Source organism: Paramormyrops kingsleyae, chromosome 7, assembly GCF_048594095.1.
Source record: "Paramormyrops kingsleyae isolate MSU_618 chromosome 7, PKINGS_0.4, whole genome shotgun sequence".
NCBI lineage: Eukaryota > Metazoa > Chordata > Actinopteri > Osteoglossiformes > Mormyridae > Paramormyrops > Paramormyrops kingsleyae.
The window spans coordinates 14,265,750-14,284,837 of NC_132803.1; the positions used below are offsets into that span (position 1 = coordinate 14,265,750).

Here is a 19,088-nt window from a genome sequence, read left to right on the forward strand (position 1 = left end):
TACAATGGTCACTGCCATTACAACAGTGATGGTTACCGGGTGACACCAACGACATTCAACATTAAATCATTTACAATGTTGGCTGTTAACGTAACAAAGAACAATGTTGGCTTTGTTAATCAAAAACAAACCAATCCATAGGCACATCTCAAATAAAGATTGTTAAAAATCTCAAGTGTCATATCAAATACGGCATGAACGCAAGATACTGTTAGCTATCGGGGAAACGAAAAAACGCTGTGAGCATGTTTATTTACAATATAGAATTAAAACTTCTGACAGATTCATGCTTCTCTCTGTAACCTGAATTTTCTTTAAAGTGCATGCAACAATGAAGCATTTTATGAGTTTATGAGCATTGTAAGAAAATACACAGCTCAAAAGTGGCTAAACCTGTGATAATGATCTAGATGTTACTTCAAATAGAACATCACACTGAGCAACAAAACTCAAAAAAAGCCAAAAAAAATTTAAAAAGCACTTCAAAATTCTGCTGACCAATTAAAGACGTATATGAAAATAATAATAATAAAAAAAAAGTTCCTTTTAAACCTCTCTTGCAATAAAAATACCAGGACCAAACCAAGTCTTTAGCATCTTGGACTTGGGTATGGTGTTGAAACAGGTATTTACTCTCATGGGTGAAACGGAATTTAACATAGCCAATTTCTGGGCATTAGCCCCCAGCCGTATTTTTTTCTGTGTTAACCTCTTTGAAATACCAATGCACACACAAAGAGATCATATTTAAACATATCAAATTGCTCGACCCTAATAAAAATTTCCTGATGACCTATCAAAAGTGGAGCAGCTCAGAAGATATGGCTGCAAGTGTCTTAAAGTCGAAATACTTTTGTGTTTTTTTTTTTTCTTTTTGTCAAGCATGTTGTCGCCGGTGCTTGATCTCGAAGCAACGCCCATCCACAATTGTTGGTGCTTTCACCTTTCAACCAGTTTGACCGCCCAGAATCGCTGTAATTGCACGAGACATGTCCGACATCACGACGTTGGGTTTAAAGACAACGGAGGGACTAATCCAGCATCTTGACTCGGTGGGGGGGGGGGTGGGGGGTGGAACGGGATTTGGCTGGAGGTGAGGGTGGGGGCAGCAGATGGCAACAGTTGAGGTTGGCCCATAAGCAGTCCGGTGGGAAGGTGAGAGGAGAGAACAGGGCGGGGAATCAGCCCCTGGGTGAGGAGGGGCAGACAAGGCGCTAGCGGCGAGTCTGGTTTCATCTGCTGTCCTCGATGGGGACGTCCAGGGTGCTGAGGCTCCCAAAGCCCAGGCGGAGGCTCTCGGTGTCGAAAGCACTGACCTCCCTCTCTTGCCGCTCCAGCAGGTGCTTCACCCGTTCCGTGCTCTCCTTTTGAAGCGCGGCCAACTCCTCCTCGATCTGAAACCGGAGACAGCCCAACCCGATAAACCCTGCCCGGCCGGCCACGTGTCACACTGCCACACTTAAAGAGCCAGCCTGCTACGGTTCACCTATTCATATAGCTGGATGTCCTACTGAAGGCTCGCTCAACTACTGCACTCAAAAATGCAACATAAGGTCCTAGTATGTGAAACTAGTCTTTCAGTGACAAGTATGATTCCTTAACCACAGGTTGCATCTGCCCTCCCACCTATCTTTACCTACTGGTTCCTAAAATGACTCAAGCTTATGTGTTGTAGTTCTCATTGCAATGGGGGTCTCTATGTCCCAGTTACCTTTTAGTACTATCAGTCGTGACGATGTTTGCGTTGGGTTGGGAATAATCAGTGATTCTCAACCCAAGAAAGAAGCATAGAAGAAGCAGATGCTCCGAGGCAGCCCACCCACCTTCTGCTCGAGATGGGTCCTGCGGATCGATGCCTGCTGCTCCTGTTTCTGCTTCTCTAGCTTGTGCTGTGCCTCGGCTTGCATGAGGACCTTGCCCTGGTAGGCATCCAGTAGTTCCATCTCCTGCTGGAGCTGCTGCTTCAGTGCTTGGCTCTCCATTTCTTGGGATTCACCCAGCCGAACCTGTTCATCCAGTTAGTGAGATGGATTAGACTTAGGCTTTCTGGGGACAACCAAACTAGTCTAAGGTACTTAAATGATGCATCTGACTGCTGAACATTGGTAGCATCAACTGGAAGACCTCAAACCAGTACCAAACCAGAAACCACCATCAGAATACAATCATATCCTACTAGGTGTACTATTGGGAATGCGATCGAGGCCTAGAGTTACTTAAATGTTCTTTACTGCATTGGAACAGGTATTGGCCTGATGTAGTGTATTCAGTTCCCTGCTCACCGCCTGCGATGCCATCATGTCGTTGATGCTCTGCTCGTACTGCTCCGCCAGCACAGCAAGCTTGCGCGTCTGTTCTTCTTTCAATGACTTCAGGATGGCCTTGTGGTCGCTCTTGGGGGAGACCTCCAGCTGGTGGCTTCTCAGGGCCTTATACTGCTTGGTTTGTACCTTGCATGTATCCTGGAACTGCTTCTTAATCTGCATCTCCAAAGTCTGTAAGAAATAGAGGCAGGGGTGTTCGAAGTTCCATTACTTTTCTTCATAAACAATATACTAAAAGCTGGGCTAACACGTCACATTGGCAAGCCTAGCACAAGGATAGACAGCTATAAGCTAATTCAGAGAAACGTACCATTAGTGATACCCTGTAGGAGCCCTATCAGTTCTTACTCATCAAGCACAGAATTGTATTTGAAAGTGAGATACTCATATTTTTGAATTCATTTTATACTCTTTATCTCGTAATACGACAGGGTAATGCTAAATGCTAATGATGGACACTGATGCTAATGCTTGAGACCTTCAGGTTCTTGGGTTGCTGTCGGAGCTCCATGGTATGCTTCCTGTGCAGCTCGCGCTCCCGGCGGCTGTTGTACTCCATCTGGTTCTCCAGCTCCGTCTGGTGCTGCAGCTGGATGAGGTCCACACGCAGCTTCTGCAGGATATGCAGCTGCCGCTGTTCCAGCTCTTGGGTGGACTCATCGTGCCGGATTAGCATGGCGTGCTCCATCTCCTTCTGGGACTTTTTCTTGTTCAGTTCCTGCAGCCAAGAACACAGGAGAACACTGTTGACTCCTGCCATTCATTATGGCCAACTATACTTTAATATTGATATAAAATGATGAGCTAGCTAAAACCCTGATATCTACAGTGCCGGTCAAAAGTTTGGACACGCCAAGTTGTCTACAAAGGAGAGTGACAGAGTGTCACATTATGCGACCTGGTCACTTAACCTAATCACAGTAAAAATGTTTTGAAGGAGTTTGACCAGAGACTGAAGGAAAAGCGTCCAATGAGTGCTCAGCATATATGTGGGACCTCCTTCAGGACATCTGGAGAAGCATCCCAGGAGGCTGCCTCATGGAACTGGTTAGAGGAGACAGTGGAGTCAGCCAGTCCCTGGACCAACTGGGGTTAAGGGTCTTGCTCATGGGCCCAATGGTGGGATCACTCTGCTGATCACAGGATTTGAACTGGCAACCTTCTGAGTCCCAACCCACAGAACTGCCCCAACAAGTAAATATTTTTTATATACTTTTTGTCAGTGCATAATTACATATATGTTATTTTATAGTGTTAATGTCTTTATTATTCTAATTGTTTATTATCTTCATTATTCTAATCATTTTTAAATGTACAGAACAGTATAAATAAACCTTTCTATGGGTCAGTGTGTCCAAACTTTTGACTGGGAGTGCATATGGATATACAATTAAATATCTAGCAAGACCGGGAGAACAAACAAAATTAGGCTTGAAATTACTCATTGTGGCAGCAGGTAGATAAATCTTGAAAGAAAAGATCCAAAAATAATGACACTGCGTGATTAATTAATTTTAATTATACTATTACATCAGAGTTAACATTGACATGAAGCTGTAGTCTTGCCTCTCTCATCTGCTCCTGCTCGAACTCGTGCTTCCTGCTGAGAATCCTGCGTTTGAAGGCGCGGCAGTTGCGCTCGTAGAACACCCTCTGCTGGCTCAGCAGCTGAGCCTCCTCCTCGGCCTGGGAATGCTGCATGGTCTCCTTGTGCTTGGACAACCTCTCCAGCTTCTCCTTCTTGGGTGTGCTGTGGTCCTCACTCATCTCCTAAGTCACAATACCAAGGAAGAGTGGAATCAAGGGCACAAGGCTTAGACACACAGCCAAAGGTGGGTATTTCAGGTCGAGAGAGAAGTCCAGACCAAGATTTTGTTTCAACCAACCAGTTGAGTAACTCTGTGTCTGCGACTCCTTATACTCAACTGGTTGGTTGAATCAAAATCTTGGTCTGGATTTTTACACTCTGGACCTGAATTATCCACCTCTGCCCACAGCCGAGTATTCAGGGGAAGGTCCAATATGCAGCACCTCCACGATCTCTGTAAATACTACAACTATGAACTCAATGGTCACTTGCGTTCCTTTGAGATGCCTGATTACAATGACTAATGAAATAATAAAGCAGACAGAGTGGAAGTTATAACAGAAGAATCTCGATCACACTGACAACATGGGTCAGTTAAGCTGATAACTGATGGGCAAAGCAGACCTGGGATCCAGGCAGCAGCATCTGAGAGCATAAATAAGGACGACCCCAGTACAATCTGTTAGCATGGCATTGCTAACAAAACACTGGCGTTTGAAGAAAAAACCATAATCCAACACCCTGCAGCCTATGTTGTGTCTCCAGGTGCAAGGGCACAAACGCTGCCCACTGCTAGTGTTTCTGGTGTGGAACAAGAGTCTAAAAAACAACTAGTGTCTATAATGGCTGAGTCCATGCACATACAAACACAAGAACAGTGACCCATGATTCCAGGAGAACTAGTAAACAGCACTAGCCTCTTTGATCTTCTCCTTGCAGAGTCTGTACTGTTTCTTTTGGTTTTCCAAGAAGGTGGTCAGCTCCTTCCTCTGCTGGGCCATAATCTGCTGTTGGAACTTCTTTTCATCAGCAGCTGCCGCCTTCGTCTAGAGGTAGGGAGGGAATGAAAGTGGAGCCAGAAAGGAATGAGTATGTGCACCTCATCTTACCAGCAGCTGTCTTAGGAGCTCCAATTTTGGGACAAAATTTTAAGTAGCACAATTTCCTGCACTTAATCTTGACCTTCTCTCAGGACGTTTTTTTCAGGGGGCAGAGGATTCGCCAGCTTGAAGGAATCAAATACTGCTTTGATTTCAGAGTGTGGTTCAGATCTGGACACCTGATACCACCTGTGTGGGTCCACGAGATGCCAAGTAGGGTCACTCACCTCCTTGTCCAGCTGAAGAGCATGTTTCTTGGCCAGCTTCTCCAGCTCGATGTGGGCGTTGTTGGCGTGCGTCTCCACCTCCTTCTGCAGACGGAGCCGGTGCTCGTCCATCTCAGCCTTCAGCTTGTTCTCCAACGCCATCAGCTGCTTCTGGTGCTGCCGCCGCATCCGCTTGAAGCCCCACATCGGATCTCGTAGCTCGCTGTCCTGCTCATGCTCCTGGATCTGCCTCGTAACCTGGGGGTCAGCTTTCAAAGGTTAAGACCTGGTGGACAAGTGCCTCCTAACAGCATCCAAAAAATCTGGATGTTCCTCATAGCTACTGCAAACTGGCCTGAGGGTTTTCATTCTGGATTTTAATGGGTGGAATAACGTTTAGCAAGATGTATGTGCAGAATCTCCACATGCAGATTCACACACACATACACACTGAGCAAAATGTTCAACAACCACAACTGAATATATGAACATAAACTTAATCCTAACCATATGTCCAACTCTAAACTTAATCCTAACACACATGCACATTGAACAAAACCTTTGACAATGAGAATTTTCCAATAAATAGAGTGACTAAATTCCACCCCCCCCCCCCCCCCCACAACATTGTCTAAGATAAGTAAGTAGAATATGGATGGATGGATGGATGGATAATCAAATGTCACAAAGTGCAGATAAATATACAAGAATAATTCAACAAAACACTTTCAGATCAAAGGCTACAGCTTCAGCAACTTATTTAATATTAGGATACAATTACACTCACTATAAAAAACAATAATGTGAGATGTCTGGCTCACGTCAAAGGCAGACCTAAAGTAATTTTATAAGTTTTGGTTGAGGCAATACTAGTAAATTCTAATAAGGTAAACTTCACAGAACTGTCAAAAATAACAATAGCATCATGTCTCTATGTGACAGAATGAGTTAATGTCAAAATTGCTCTGATTTAAAGATCTTCTCCATCACAAAAATATTCCCCCTGACCATTTTCCATCACTCCTCATCTAGAAAACTCCAATGACCTAGCAGGCCAAGTTTCCAAGCTGCCAGAACTGATTTCTGGGAGAATTATTCCAGAATTCAGTGAGGATTGGAGGGGGGTGGAGAAGACGAATCCAGCTAAGTTCTGACAATCGGAAACAGTTTATTATCTTCATACAAATGATGTTTTTGACTTTATGGGGCAGACTGTACGTGGCATTTGGTTGCTGCATTCTGGAACATTGTGGAATGTCTCAGACTTTCTGCCTGTAACATGAACACCGCTGCCTGGGGGTCATATGTAGAGGGACACTCAGATTGTAATTGTCGGTTCATTTCTACATTCCTTCCTCCAGCGTGAGGAACATCATTACTGAATCAGCCTGACTCTCCAGCATGAAGACTGTCACCCAACAGTGTCTAAACTTAAGGACTCGCCAAAGAGAGGAAGCAGATTCTGTAAAATGGCAACATATAATGAGCTGTAGTCCAGCAGCAGGCGATCATGCACACATGATCCATGACATGACTTTAGCACTGATGATGCTAATCAGGGTAGAGCATGGGGTAACGTTCACTCACGGCCCCTGGAACGTGTGGACAGGCACGCACCAAATTCACGCACACACATTACGATACGATGTTACAGTATCACGCCTGGATGTCGCCCCTGCCTGGCATCACCCTACATGCAAATTGGTTGGCGCACTTACACGCAAACACGCACACACACATAAATGCAAGCCAGGCACTGACATCACAGGCAAACACAGGCACACGTACTGAGACACATGCACATAAACTGCAGAGAAGGGGAAATCAGGCGGTAAAGAAACCACCCGCAGGTCAGTCGTACGCTACATGGAAATGTCACGCGGCGTGATTTCAGGCACACGGCAAAAAATAACCGATGCGTGACACACGAATCGCACCTCAGCGCAAAGCCTTCACATCACCGAGATTAACGATTAAAATATGATGAGAGATGATGGAGGAGTGGGGGGGGAGGGGGGGGGAGTGGGGGGGTCGAGAGAGGCGGCTGTTTGTAACGAGATGGGGTTGCCATGACAACCGACAAGGAGAGCGCCGGGGAGACCGGAGAGAAAACGCTTTTCTTTTTGCCAGCGGGGCGGCAGGGAGGAAGACGGCGAGGAAGAGGAGGCTCAGGCCTTACCAAAGGTGCTGACTGGATGGTGGCGAAGCGCTCCCGGTTCCGGTGGTGGTGGGCCTGGCCCCGGTCGGGGGAGGTAGGCCGTGGCTCAGGCCTGGGCTCCGGGTGCGGCGCCCCATCCCTCACAAGCGCATGGTCCTGCAGGGGCGGAGGAGAAGGGGGAGAGGGAGCCGGTGAGCTCGCCCTCGGCCTGCCGCTGTCGTCGCTGCTGCTGCTCCCCGTCCCCCCCCACTGGCACGCATCCCCCCCCCGCCCGGGCCCCCCCCTCCCGGCAGGCCCTGTTACTTCCCGCGGCTCCCTGCTACGGGAAGCTCATTGCCCGGGCTGCAGGGAGGCAGCGATGCGCCAGCCACGTCGGCCTCGTCCCTTCGTTCCTCTCTCCGGCGACAGAGGCAAAAATCCCCCTGGGTGGGGGGATGTGGAGGGAGGAGGTATCCCAGCAAGGGGGCCACAGACCCCAGTGTGTGGGTGACCACCAGAAAGGGATGCGAGAGAGCAAAACAAAGTAGTTCCTCGGCAACTCGTCCCTGCCTCAGGGTCACTGGGCCGCTTAGAAGGGAACTGTCATTCGGTCTTCTTCCGTTGTCTGATCGCCATCATCCGGGGCTGGAAAAACGGCCCCCGAACGCCCAGCTCTGCAGCGCTGAGAGCGCAGTACAGAGGCAGCACCACAGCCCGATCTTCCAAGTATCTCTGCTGGTTTTTCTATCACATTTCAGCCGTGCTTTCGGCTCATAAACGGTCTGCTTCTAGTGCCTTCTATTCATCTCCCTTGCTCTCCATCTCCCTCTACCCCCCTCTCTCTCTCTTCTCTCCTGATTTAAAGACACAGTACAGATTTTCACTGAATGTCACCTTCTTCATCCACAGAAATGGATCAATATAGAAGGGGAACCTGGATACCAGATACCCCGAACTGATTTCAAGCAGCGATGCTTTTATTCATTACCCTGCCAAATCCCTCACTAATTGATTAGCATTTCCTCAGAATCGAGAGGGCAGGAATTGTCTTGGCAGAAACATCTGTAAAACATGGTGTTTCTAAATGGGATCGATCAAGCCACTTCCAGTATTTTCATTAACGAGCCTTTCGAAGTTATTTGAGATGCATACCGTGAATTTGGGCTTCAGAAAATGACCTTTTTTATTTAGTCAAAATAACAATGCTAGCTGCCAAATTTTTGCTTTTATTGCAATTTTTGCAATTAAACTTGAACAGATTTAGTTCATTTACTTAAAATCTAATGGCAGTGTCTGTTTTTGTGAAAATGACTTTTCTTTACCATTAAGTCTAAATAGCTGAAACACATGACCTAAATCCTACTTACAATTCCTTCTAATTTTAAATTGAGCCCAGAGGTGAACAGAGATTTGACTGTGTGGGGAATCCTGGGGGTCAACCAGTTACATCACTTTCTGAATCTGGTCAGGATGAAACAGAAACCAGTTACATCACATCACACGGTAACATCAATACTAGGACACATCTTGTGTAGATGAGATCCATACATCCTGCTAGTTCAGAAAACATCTAACAGCTAATTTTTAACTTAAGTTTAGGTTCTAAACAATAGCATTATAACAGCAAACTCTCCAGTTCCTGACCTACAGTACCATTAAAGTGTCTTGAGACTTGACTTGGGGAACCCATGAATGTCCTCAAACAGGTGGCGTCCAAAGGTTCATGATCATTCCAAGTTGAAAAAATTTAGGATTCGTGGAGCAAATGGTTTATTAAGGACTGTAATGTAATTTTTTGGTCGTCATTTGGGAACATGTCTGTTTACCTGAGTCATCTTTGTAACTGGGTGTCTAGTATCTTGTATGACTATGAGTTAAGTTGGGAGTTGACATAATCCCCCCCCACCCCCCACCTCACCCTCCCAAGCCCTTTGTCCACCCACATCCACACCGCGGATTTTTCTAGAAGCTTCCTGTGAGGGCTGTGAATGTCTTTCAGGTCACGCTTTAGACATACAGATCTCCAATAATGCATGTCGCTTACTGTTCGAACACACGGCCAACAAAAAATGCTATAAACATTTCAGCACCCAGTTCCCTACAAAAATACAATCTTTCTAATCAGAGGTTGCCCAATATTCTATAGGCAATCATTCATTCATGCGTCTTCCAACTACTTATCTGACTACTTATGCCAGTCCATCACAGGGCACAGGGCAGGGGACACCATGGGCGTAATGCCTGTCCGTCACAGGGCACAGGGCAGGGGACACCATGAGCGTAATGCCTGTCCATCACAGGGCACAGGGCAGGGGACACCCTGGGCGTAATGCCAGTCCATCACAGGGCACAGGGCAGGGGACACCATGAGCGTAATGCCTGTCCGTCACAGGGCACAGGGCAGGGGACACCATGGGCGTAATGCCTGTCCGTCACAGGGCACAGGGCAGGGGACACCATGGGCATAATGCCTGTCCATCACAGGGCACAGGGCAGGGGACACCCTGGGCGTAATGCCAGTCCATCACAGGGCACAGGGCAGGGGACACCATGGGCGTATTGCCTGTCCAGCACAGGGCACAGGGCAGGGGACACCCTGGGCATAATTCCAGTCCATCACAGGGCACAGGGCAGGGGACACCCTGGACAGGATGTTAGTCTTTCGCGCAAAACATTCACTATTGCAAAACATATAGTGAAAAAAATGAGCCGGATATCTGTGTTGATGCTGGACTTTTTGAAAGACGTCAATCGAAAATGAAACGTCAACAAAATCAAAGCTAAACATAGCTAAAAGGAAAATCAAGACCACACAAGATCCTGTGAGGTCGGCAACACCAGACAGCTGTCCTAACCATGCAGCATGCTCATGTCAGGGGGCCGTAAGCCACCCAAGCTTGATGCAAATGGACCATGAGAATCAACCGCAGCTTATAGAATAGAAGCATTGAAAATCAGTGTTTCCCAAAGCGGTCCTCGGGGACCCGCAGCTGGTTCACGTTTGCGCTTCCCGTCCGACACTCCACATTTCTGCTCCCTGGGAGGACTGTCTGTGGGTCCCCAAGGACCAAATTTGGAAACACTGCTGTAAATAAAACATAGTCTTCCTAATCATGCTCCCCACATGTAGAGGTGTGGGGGGGGGGGGGGGGGGGGCTGTTTGCAGGGACACCATCCATGTATTATGCCTCTTGACACATGTGTAGTATACGTGTTCTGTGACACCCGGCGATTCCAAGACACAATGCAGGTCAATGATCGAGAATATTTTTAATACTACCACTCAAGAGAAAATGTTTGGGATGAAGTTCTCTTGCAATACAATGGGAGTCCCATGTGTGTTTAGGGAGTTGGGGGCTAATTTGGTCCCTATCTATTTTAAAACCAGACATATGTCACCCTCATGTCTAGTACGATTACGTTTGCTCTTTATATAACAAATTGGAACTTTCTTGTGGTTAAACTAATCTAAAAAAAACTTTCTCCACATAACTTCTGTCCTATATCAATACACCATTGAGCACCATTGTTGTTTCCTGTAATACCTCAAGGCTAATTTACAAACAATCTATAATTTATGAACTGTTCATTGTGATCTGCATGATGTGCGCTTGGAACCACACAAGCTGTCTTCGGAAGCTGAAGCTTCTCTGGTCAGATGTTGCCAGGGGACGGTGATACGTCACTTATAAACCACAAGCTGTTTGCTAGTGGAGTGCAAGAAATGAGAAATTGCGGAGTTACACCATGTGTCTGGAAATAAAAGGATGTCAAACCCACACACATCAAAAAAAAATATATATCCCAAAGCAAGGGTTACCTGGTAAAGTGGCCTGGCTCAGTTTCTGTTTTCTCACAGCAGATGCAGCACGGGAGGGAGACGCATCAGGCCGCTTCTGCTGAGGCTGAGGGGGGATCTTCCAGCCGACCACCACCTGCAGGCAGTCCAGCCTATCAGAAGTAGGAAGTGAGTCTCAGGCGTTCGTGCTGTTTTTCGAGAATGGAGGGTTGACCAAATTCTCTGAAATGTACATATCGCAACTTTAGTGATTGTTTAAATGCATTAAGCATTAGCACAAACTATTACTATTTATTTACCTGCAATAAGTATCTTGAGGTTACTGCTGGGCTAGTTTTTATTATTATTATTAATGACACTCACTAGGCCAATCCCATGTGAACTATGTGCACTAACCTCAGTAGGATTTTTACCACTAGTTCTACATATTATAAGCAGGAAGTTTAATGTTCCATTCTATTCCAAACAAGAATCTTTGTTCTAATAGTCACTTAAAATTATACAGCTTATGAGTCACATGATTTGTCCTTTATGACCCAAAAATACAAAAAAATTCTGAGGGCCGCCGTCTTGATGGAGCTGAAATTCACACTCACAGGAGTATTCGGGCTCACAGGAGCTTTCGGGCTCACAGGAGCTTTCGGGCTCACTGGACGTTATTCTTTATTATTTTTATTCTTTGCGTTTTTGTTCTTTATTATTATTCTTTATTGGTTTTATTCTTTGCTTTTTGCTTTCTTATTCTTTTTCTTTGATTTAAAATAGAAGTGTCCGGATGGGGGGGGCGGGGCGGGGTTCTGTGGCTGGCCATGTCATGGGAATTTGTGTCAGTTGGTCCCGCTCATCTTTACCGGTAGCTAAGACCACAGACCTGACGTCAGTCCTGAACCATGCAGAGTCTTCTGCACCTCCTCAACTTTCTAATATCCCTGACTCACAAAGCCACGTCTCTGCCTCTTCCTCACCCACTGAAACCATTTCCCATTTTGACTCTATGTGTTGCATTGATCCCAGGCCCTGGTCCTGGTCAGGAGGAAGCTTGCGGCTCCTTGGCCTTGTCACAAGGGTCACCCCATGAAGGGAAGTTAAGCCTATTGGTCAGTGATGCCATAGTGCGTTTAGCCCTTTTGGTGGCTTTGGGGTGGAGAGACAGCTGAAGTTCTACTGGCATGTCAGCCGGCCAGTGAACTCATTAAATTAACTGGCAGCCGTGTTCCATGGGTCCAGCCGCACGGCATGCTGGGAGCATTTGCAGTAGATAGCAGGGGTGTGAGCTTTCAGGCCCAACCATGCGCTACTATGTTACTGTATTAGTGCTACCAACAGGCTGGAGTTTGCAGAGAAGCCATGTCTGAATAGTAAGATTTCTGAATTATATTTGCTTCTGAAGGGGCCTTTTAAAAAAGACTTAAATGACATTGTAAACCTAGGAGTGGTTTCTAGGGGTTGAGCTGTGAAGTTCCTGTCCACCAGCAAAGGGGAAAGGAAATTCTGTGAATATTGTGGCGTGAATATTTGCATTTTTCAAATGAATTTTTACCAGTAACATGCCAAGAACTGATGAGTGGGAGCTGCAGGAAGTATGACAGATGTGTGAGGTCACGGCGTCGCGGTGGAACCTCTGAGTAACACGGCGGGGGTGCGGCATGGCCTCTATCGGGGCCTGCAGGTGACGTGACAGGCCACCCAGGGGACGTATCGGCCTGCACATTTCAGCACGGAGGAATTTCTGTGCGTCTCACAATAGCAGCCAAGCTCCCCACACATTAAAACAATCCAGATCCCAGGAAGGACCCTGCTCTTTCATCCTTAAACGAAACATCTGAAGTACTAGCGGGGAAAATTCTATGCCCAATTATTAAGATTAGGATGCAGCGTTTTGATCCTGGAGGGGGCAATTCTGGTGCCTACAGCACTGAGAACGCAGTGCACAGATGAACATACGCATTGCATGAGCACCTAATCCATATCAGGAGGACACTATGAGCTACTTCAGTTTTTACAGACTACCTTAAAACTGAAAAGCTCTTATGCTCGTCTAAATTGTTCGGTTCGTCTTATACTTTTACTGGTGTGTTTCCTTGATTGAAAGACTCATTCAACTGTTTCACATTGACATCAGTGGCACATGCATGATTATAAAAGACCAATCAGCACACAGCAAGAACTCGGTGCTTAAGAGAGCTCCGACTCCTTTTAACTGAAATGGTAGTTTGCAAATCCCGTTGTGGCTCATAGTGCACCTTCCTACATGGATTAGGTGGCTCACCCTACATACACATAGGGCCAAATAGACAAAATGCAAATGCAGTACAAAGCCAGTATTTATGCTTAAATGATAAGTAATTATGACAGCTTTGACACGTAACCAACTTCAAAATACACGCTGAACTAAGTGGAGCAAAAGTCAGGTCACATTATCACTAGTGATGCATCCGCACTCTCCACATGGGTGTGATCCACTGGTGAACTGCCCAGGAAATTCTATGCAGGTCAAGCTACAGGAAGCTCTCACCAGGTCTGGCTGCCCACTTCCCATATTGTAATGAGAATACCTCTAAAGTTCACTGAAAAATTGTCCGGTATAATGTATGTACATAATACTCATCCATCTTCCAGCTGCTTATCCAGAACAGGAGCACAGACTTACAATAGTGAGGATTCAACAAAAGGCTACACTACTGAACTACATTCTATATCTCCTTCCAGATCATTCCACTTTTGATTCTGTGGAATCCACTCGTACATGTACTGAATGTTGGTGAAGGATCTGCAGCAAACGTTTTAATGGACACATACAACGGGAAAATGAAGTGCTACCTTGGTTATTCTAAAAACTACGCGTAAATGACAACGTTTATTGCTTTTCACTGAGAAGTGCGCGGGTAACGGGTCCTTCTGCGACGTTGATCTCAGATAAGCGTCACAGCAGAAGTATTTGTGTGTTGCTGCCATCTGCTGTCCGAGCAGAGTATTACCACTGACCAAGCAAAACAGTATGGAGCTTTACAAATGGCTGACAGGGTGTTTCATTCAAACGTCATTTTTCATAAATCGTCCTGCTGATCATTTCTTCTTCGTTTCTTACTATTATTACATTAGTTATTGTGCAACACATATAGAGGCATGTATAAAATTAAGACTGTACGTGCGAAATCGCGCACTAACCCAGTCTATTTCTATAAATGTTTAATTTGAAATACGCTTTACTTTGTAGACTGGTTAGGTCGTTTCTGAATGTGCCGTTTTTCTTCTCTCGCGTTTTGTTTCTAATCAATGCTGCCACACAGCGGTTTTGGCTTTCATGGCTTTAGCCAGATTGTGTTTATTTATTTTCTTCATGGAATCAGTTGGACATTGTCACTGTTTACCTTAAAATAGTTTTTAAAAATTGCGTTCAGATTTTTCGATCAGGCTTGGTTGTCTTTCATATAGATTTAAAAGCCGAAAAGTTTTCATACATATATTTATGGATTTCTACCCAAAATTACCAAACTTTAGTTTTTTCACAGTAAAATGGAATTTTTACCCATTTAGAAAGAAAATTGCAAAACATAGATACTAAAAAGAGATTTTGGCCCTATTTACTGATTCTGTTTTCTGTCAATCGGTAAATCCAATTATTAAAACGACTTTCCTATATTTCTATATACGATAGCATATGCGATCGGTTAATATCTCATTGAGAACTGCTTCCTACGGGCAATATGCATACGAAGTGACAAAACACAAATTGTAAAATAACCCAAGTAACCGATGATGTCATGAATTAATTCAGGCTTGCAAACATGCAGAATGCATGAATGCAGACTACACCGTATTACGGAGGAATGGCCGAAGGATTCGATGTCCGTGAACTCGATACTTTATTTTATTTGGCTTCCTTAACGGGTGAAAACCAATATCTCAGAGGTGACTGACTTGCAGTGAGCCCTTTTGACGGGGGTCCATGTCTGTGTGGAATTCCTTCTGGCTTTGGTTCATCTGCCCATCAATATGTCAGCTTCATTACCCGCAAACCCATACATCACCTTTAGTACTGGCGAGCCTGCATAACACTTTTATTGCTGTCGGGATAATGTATTTATTTAAATGAAGAGGTAAGCCAACACATTAGCCTCACGACTTGATGTTCGATGCAGCACATCATCTTAAATTATGAGCCACTAGGTCAGAAGTGAGCCAATGTATCTGAGATCGTGTACGGCCACGGTCGCGGTTGCCAGATTGGCTGCAAATCTTCGCTGACGATGTATTCAGAACCCGAGGGCTAATCGGGATGTTAATTCAGTCCTGTTTTTTTGTGTTAGATTATTATTAATGATATGTCTCATACAATAAAATCATCTGCGACACTGTCATTACTGAGCGATTAAATGCATGGATCTGCACACAAATTCAAAATTGGTGAGTTTTACATGACATTAAATTCAGAGACAATTATGCGGGTGATGTGTTCATCAAGAGGAAAAACTAAACCAAAAGCCCACCAGGCAGATTGGCTCAGGGCTGGAAAAGAAAAATCTTATCCAAGGTTAGTCTTAAATCCAGAAGCGAACCAGATACTAACCAATAATGACGTCTTTTAATAATAAGAAGGTGAACTGTATGGCTTGAGATTGATGCTACCCCATACTCCCTCTCGTGGCCAGATCTAGACATAACAGTAAGCGTTAATAAAGATGCTTACATAGTCGCAGTGAAAATGGTCGGGAATATACACAAAGTTATCAGTTTGAAACAAGGATTATAGTAGGATTCCATGGAGCTAAATATTTATATTTTGATTAAATGTGAGGAGTAGCGTAGTGGTTAGCACTGATAGTTAGCAGCATGACTCCACGTGGGGAGTTTGCTTGTCCCTCCTGTGTTGTCGTAGGGTTTCTCTACTGATTTCCCCCCAGAATCCAAAATAATTAAAAAAAAACCTGTACCTGTATGTCTGTGTGTGTGGGGGGGGGGGGGTGTCTGTACCTGTATGTGTGTGTGTGTGTGTGGGGGGGGGGTGTCTGTACCTGTATGTGTGTGTGTGTGTGGGGGGGGGGGGGGTGTCTGTACCTGTATGTGTGTGTGTGTGTGTGTGTGTGTGTGTGTGTGTGTGCCCGGTCCTGGGTCATCCCCTGTCTTGTGCTTATAGACTCCAGACTCCCGCAATGCTGACTAGGAAAAGCAGTTACAGAAAATGGATGGATGATTAAGTGTGGGATTTTTTCAATTTCTGTTTTATAGTATCCCAATTTGTCTGTGGTGTATAGTGGGAAACGGTATAAGGCAGGAAATGGAAATTGAAACATGAACTTCTCCCTGTTCTAATGAGATGTGCACAGTAATACACACCTACTGGCCTCACATGAGGTCTCCCTTTCAGCTCTGAATACTTACTGTGTAATTTCAACACCATTATCATTTTGGAACTAAAGCACTCAGAAATAAATAATAATATTTGTAAAAAATCGTTCAGGATTAATAAAAACAAAATTACCCAGTTATTTCCAGTGAACCCAATAATACATGTTGGTATTTTTGCTGCATGTCCCAGTTTAAATGTGCTGATAAAGGTGCATTGATGCACAAATGTGGTGGAATCCCCATGATGTCAGGCACAGTGACATGCCGACGTCCAGATATCGCTAATTTGCTGTGCGTATCACGCAGATACATACGTCCAGCAGGCTGGAAAGCCACACTGTAAAACTGCTTATTTTCCAAAGGGGCATACCGAGAGACAGGGCATTACTGAATATGACACAATTAATCACAGCATGATCCAGTTGAGTTATAACTGGGAGGATCGGACGAGCGGGGCATGACATAATCCATGGTATGATTTTGGGAGGAACAGCGTTTCAGCAGGTTACCTCACTGCCCCAGTGCTGGCTGATCAGGTTCCACTTGCTTAATCAGTCTCTCTGACTGCTGGTCTGAAACGCAACAAGTACCAGTAGCAAGGCATCAGGTGGCCGATAAATTCATGAACACAGAAATGCAAAGTCATTTCTAAGCCGTTTCTCAGTTGATTGCACTCAACAGCCTGCCCTCCTGCAGCTAAGTGGGAGCTCAGCAGCCCCCCCTGCTGGTAGTGGCGCCCTTGGACTCAGCCACTGACGGGCAATCTTACCATCTGAAGTCCTGCTTTGTGCCTCAATCCACTCCTTATATGCTAATATCTACTAAACACCTTAGTTCAAATTATTAGGAGAAAATAAAATATTTGAGGTAGCAATGGAATACATTTCAGGTTTTCTGATTTTCCATTCCTTTTGAAAAAATAACTACATATCAATAAAGATCTGATTTGCGAGAATATTTCATTCGATGCAGTTATGGAATAATTACAATATGTTGAGTAGGCATATTGAACTCTAGTAACAAGTTCCTTTTTTTTGTTCAGTATAAGTTTTTTTTCTGGATACTATTTTATTCCTGTAAAACCCACTTCTGTGATTTACAAAAGCATCTTTAAAGTGTCAGTGTTTTTGTGTTTTTCAGTGAACTATGGCCCATTTAATCTTCCCCAGTGGAAGAGACATTTATCCTCGTACAATCCATGGGCCACATGGCACAGCAGGTCCTCCTGCTCAGCTGCTCTGTTTCTTTCTGCATGTGCAAGTTCATTTACTTAGACTTTAGCTGATGTTAATTCACCATACTGATTTGATCTTTGTATGAAGTCATTTTTATAGTTCTGTCACACCGAGAAAAGTATGTTAGAGGTATTTTATCTGGAAACATCCGCAGGCTGATCTAATCCCACACGGTGTGTCCAGACCTGGAATGTCATACTCCTCTTTTCCCTTTCTGACGACGTTCATGCTTTGACTCTAGTGATAAAAATGTTTCACGTTGCATTAGTGAAATACTCACTTTTCCTTGGATCACTATTTACGGTGATCCAAGACTTTCTGAATAGCTGCTTTTTCCACTACAGGGATAATCTCTATACTGGCTTTGCTGAAACTCTCTGTTTGGACTCAACTGCCTCTTTTTAACAGAGTCTTTGACCGAGACACCAAAATAAAGGAGATAAAGGGACACGACATGGATCTATAGTCTTACTTAAGATCATGCTGAATCAGGAAGCCGGCTCCCATGTAAAATTCCCATGTAATTCAGCTTATACGGCTAACAGGGGAGATAATGGAGAAATCACTTTAGCAGAAAGACAGCAGCCTTTCAATGGCAACTTGCTGCAGCACTTTGAAAATCCACTGCTCGTTCTTTTGAAGCATCTTTAACATGAACACAAATGAAATGCATGACGGCGTTTTCTAAATAGTGCACAGACCACAGGGGTCCGTATTTTGCTATTCTATTTTATTCTAAAAAATGTTTGTTTTATTTAATGAACTGATTATGAATACACACTATAACCTTATTATAACATTATTATTACATTATAATGCGTGTATGTCTTAATATGATGGGATATGTGAAAAAACACAGTCCAATGTATCTGTACTTGTACAAAAGCATTTTCTCTGCATAAATGGGAGTCTGATTCTCTTGTATATTTAATTATTGTGTCCCTGAACAAGATTATTTAAACTTTGATCATTTCATATGTACCATCCCCACAACCTGAGTCAGCCAAAATAGTCCTGTGGTAAACTGCATTCTGCGCATTCCTGAAGTAGCTTGCTACAGCAGACAGTACTCGTTCAGGACTGATTTCTGTCTCTGTCCATCACAACTTTCAAAGGATTCCTGTGATTTTCCTTTTACGGCTTGGACATCATGTGATTGGCAGGACCGCAGGTGGTCGGTCTTACATTGAAGAAGGCCTTATGTAGCCATAGTCACAGAGTATCTTGACAAGCTAAAAGCTTGTATACTGCACACAGTCAGGCAGTGTGTGGGACACCTAAAGAGGGCCACTCTAAGATGAAGGACCCAGCAGCCGCTCAGGCCACTTATGAACCCTTTAATCGCCAGTA

The 19,088-nt window shown here is 44.7% G+C and overlaps 1 protein-coding gene across 1 annotated transcript; it reads right to left on the minus strand.

The window, feature by feature from the left end:
- Positions 1 to 826: 826 nt before the first annotated feature.
- On the minus strand, positions 827 to 7,624 carry taok3b (TAO kinase 3b). The gene is made up of 8 exons (XM_023823405.2): positions 7,398 to 7,624; positions 5,240 to 5,476; positions 4,830 to 4,958; positions 3,891 to 4,094; positions 2,803 to 3,042; positions 2,283 to 2,495; positions 1,824 to 2,006; positions 827 to 1,394 (listed from the first exon to the last, which is right to left on the minus strand). Exons 2-8 carry the CDS (start codon positions 5,423 to 5,425, stop codon positions 1,233 to 1,235), a joined length of 1,317 nt encoding a protein of 438 aa, XP_023679173.1. The 5' UTR covers positions 5,426 to 5,476; positions 7,398 to 7,624; the 3' UTR covers positions 827 to 1,232.
- Between the last annotated feature and the right edge of the window lie 11,464 nt (positions 7,625 to 19,088).

Bases quoted from the DNA above. Each gene is read 5' to 3' on its own strand.
- taok3b (XM_023823405.2), bottom strand. From the start codon at position 5,425: ATGTGGGGCTTCAAGCGGATGCGGCGGCAGCACCAGAAGCAGCTGATG. The intron at 4,959-5,239 runs GTGAGTGACCCT...CCCTACCTCTAG, and splicing joins CTCTTCAGCTGGACAAGGAG to ACGAAGGCGGCAGCTGCTGA. The intron at 2,007-2,282 runs GTGAGCAGGGAA...CTGGATGAACAG, and splicing joins ACATGATGGCATCGCAGGCG to GTTCGGCTGGGTGAATCCCA.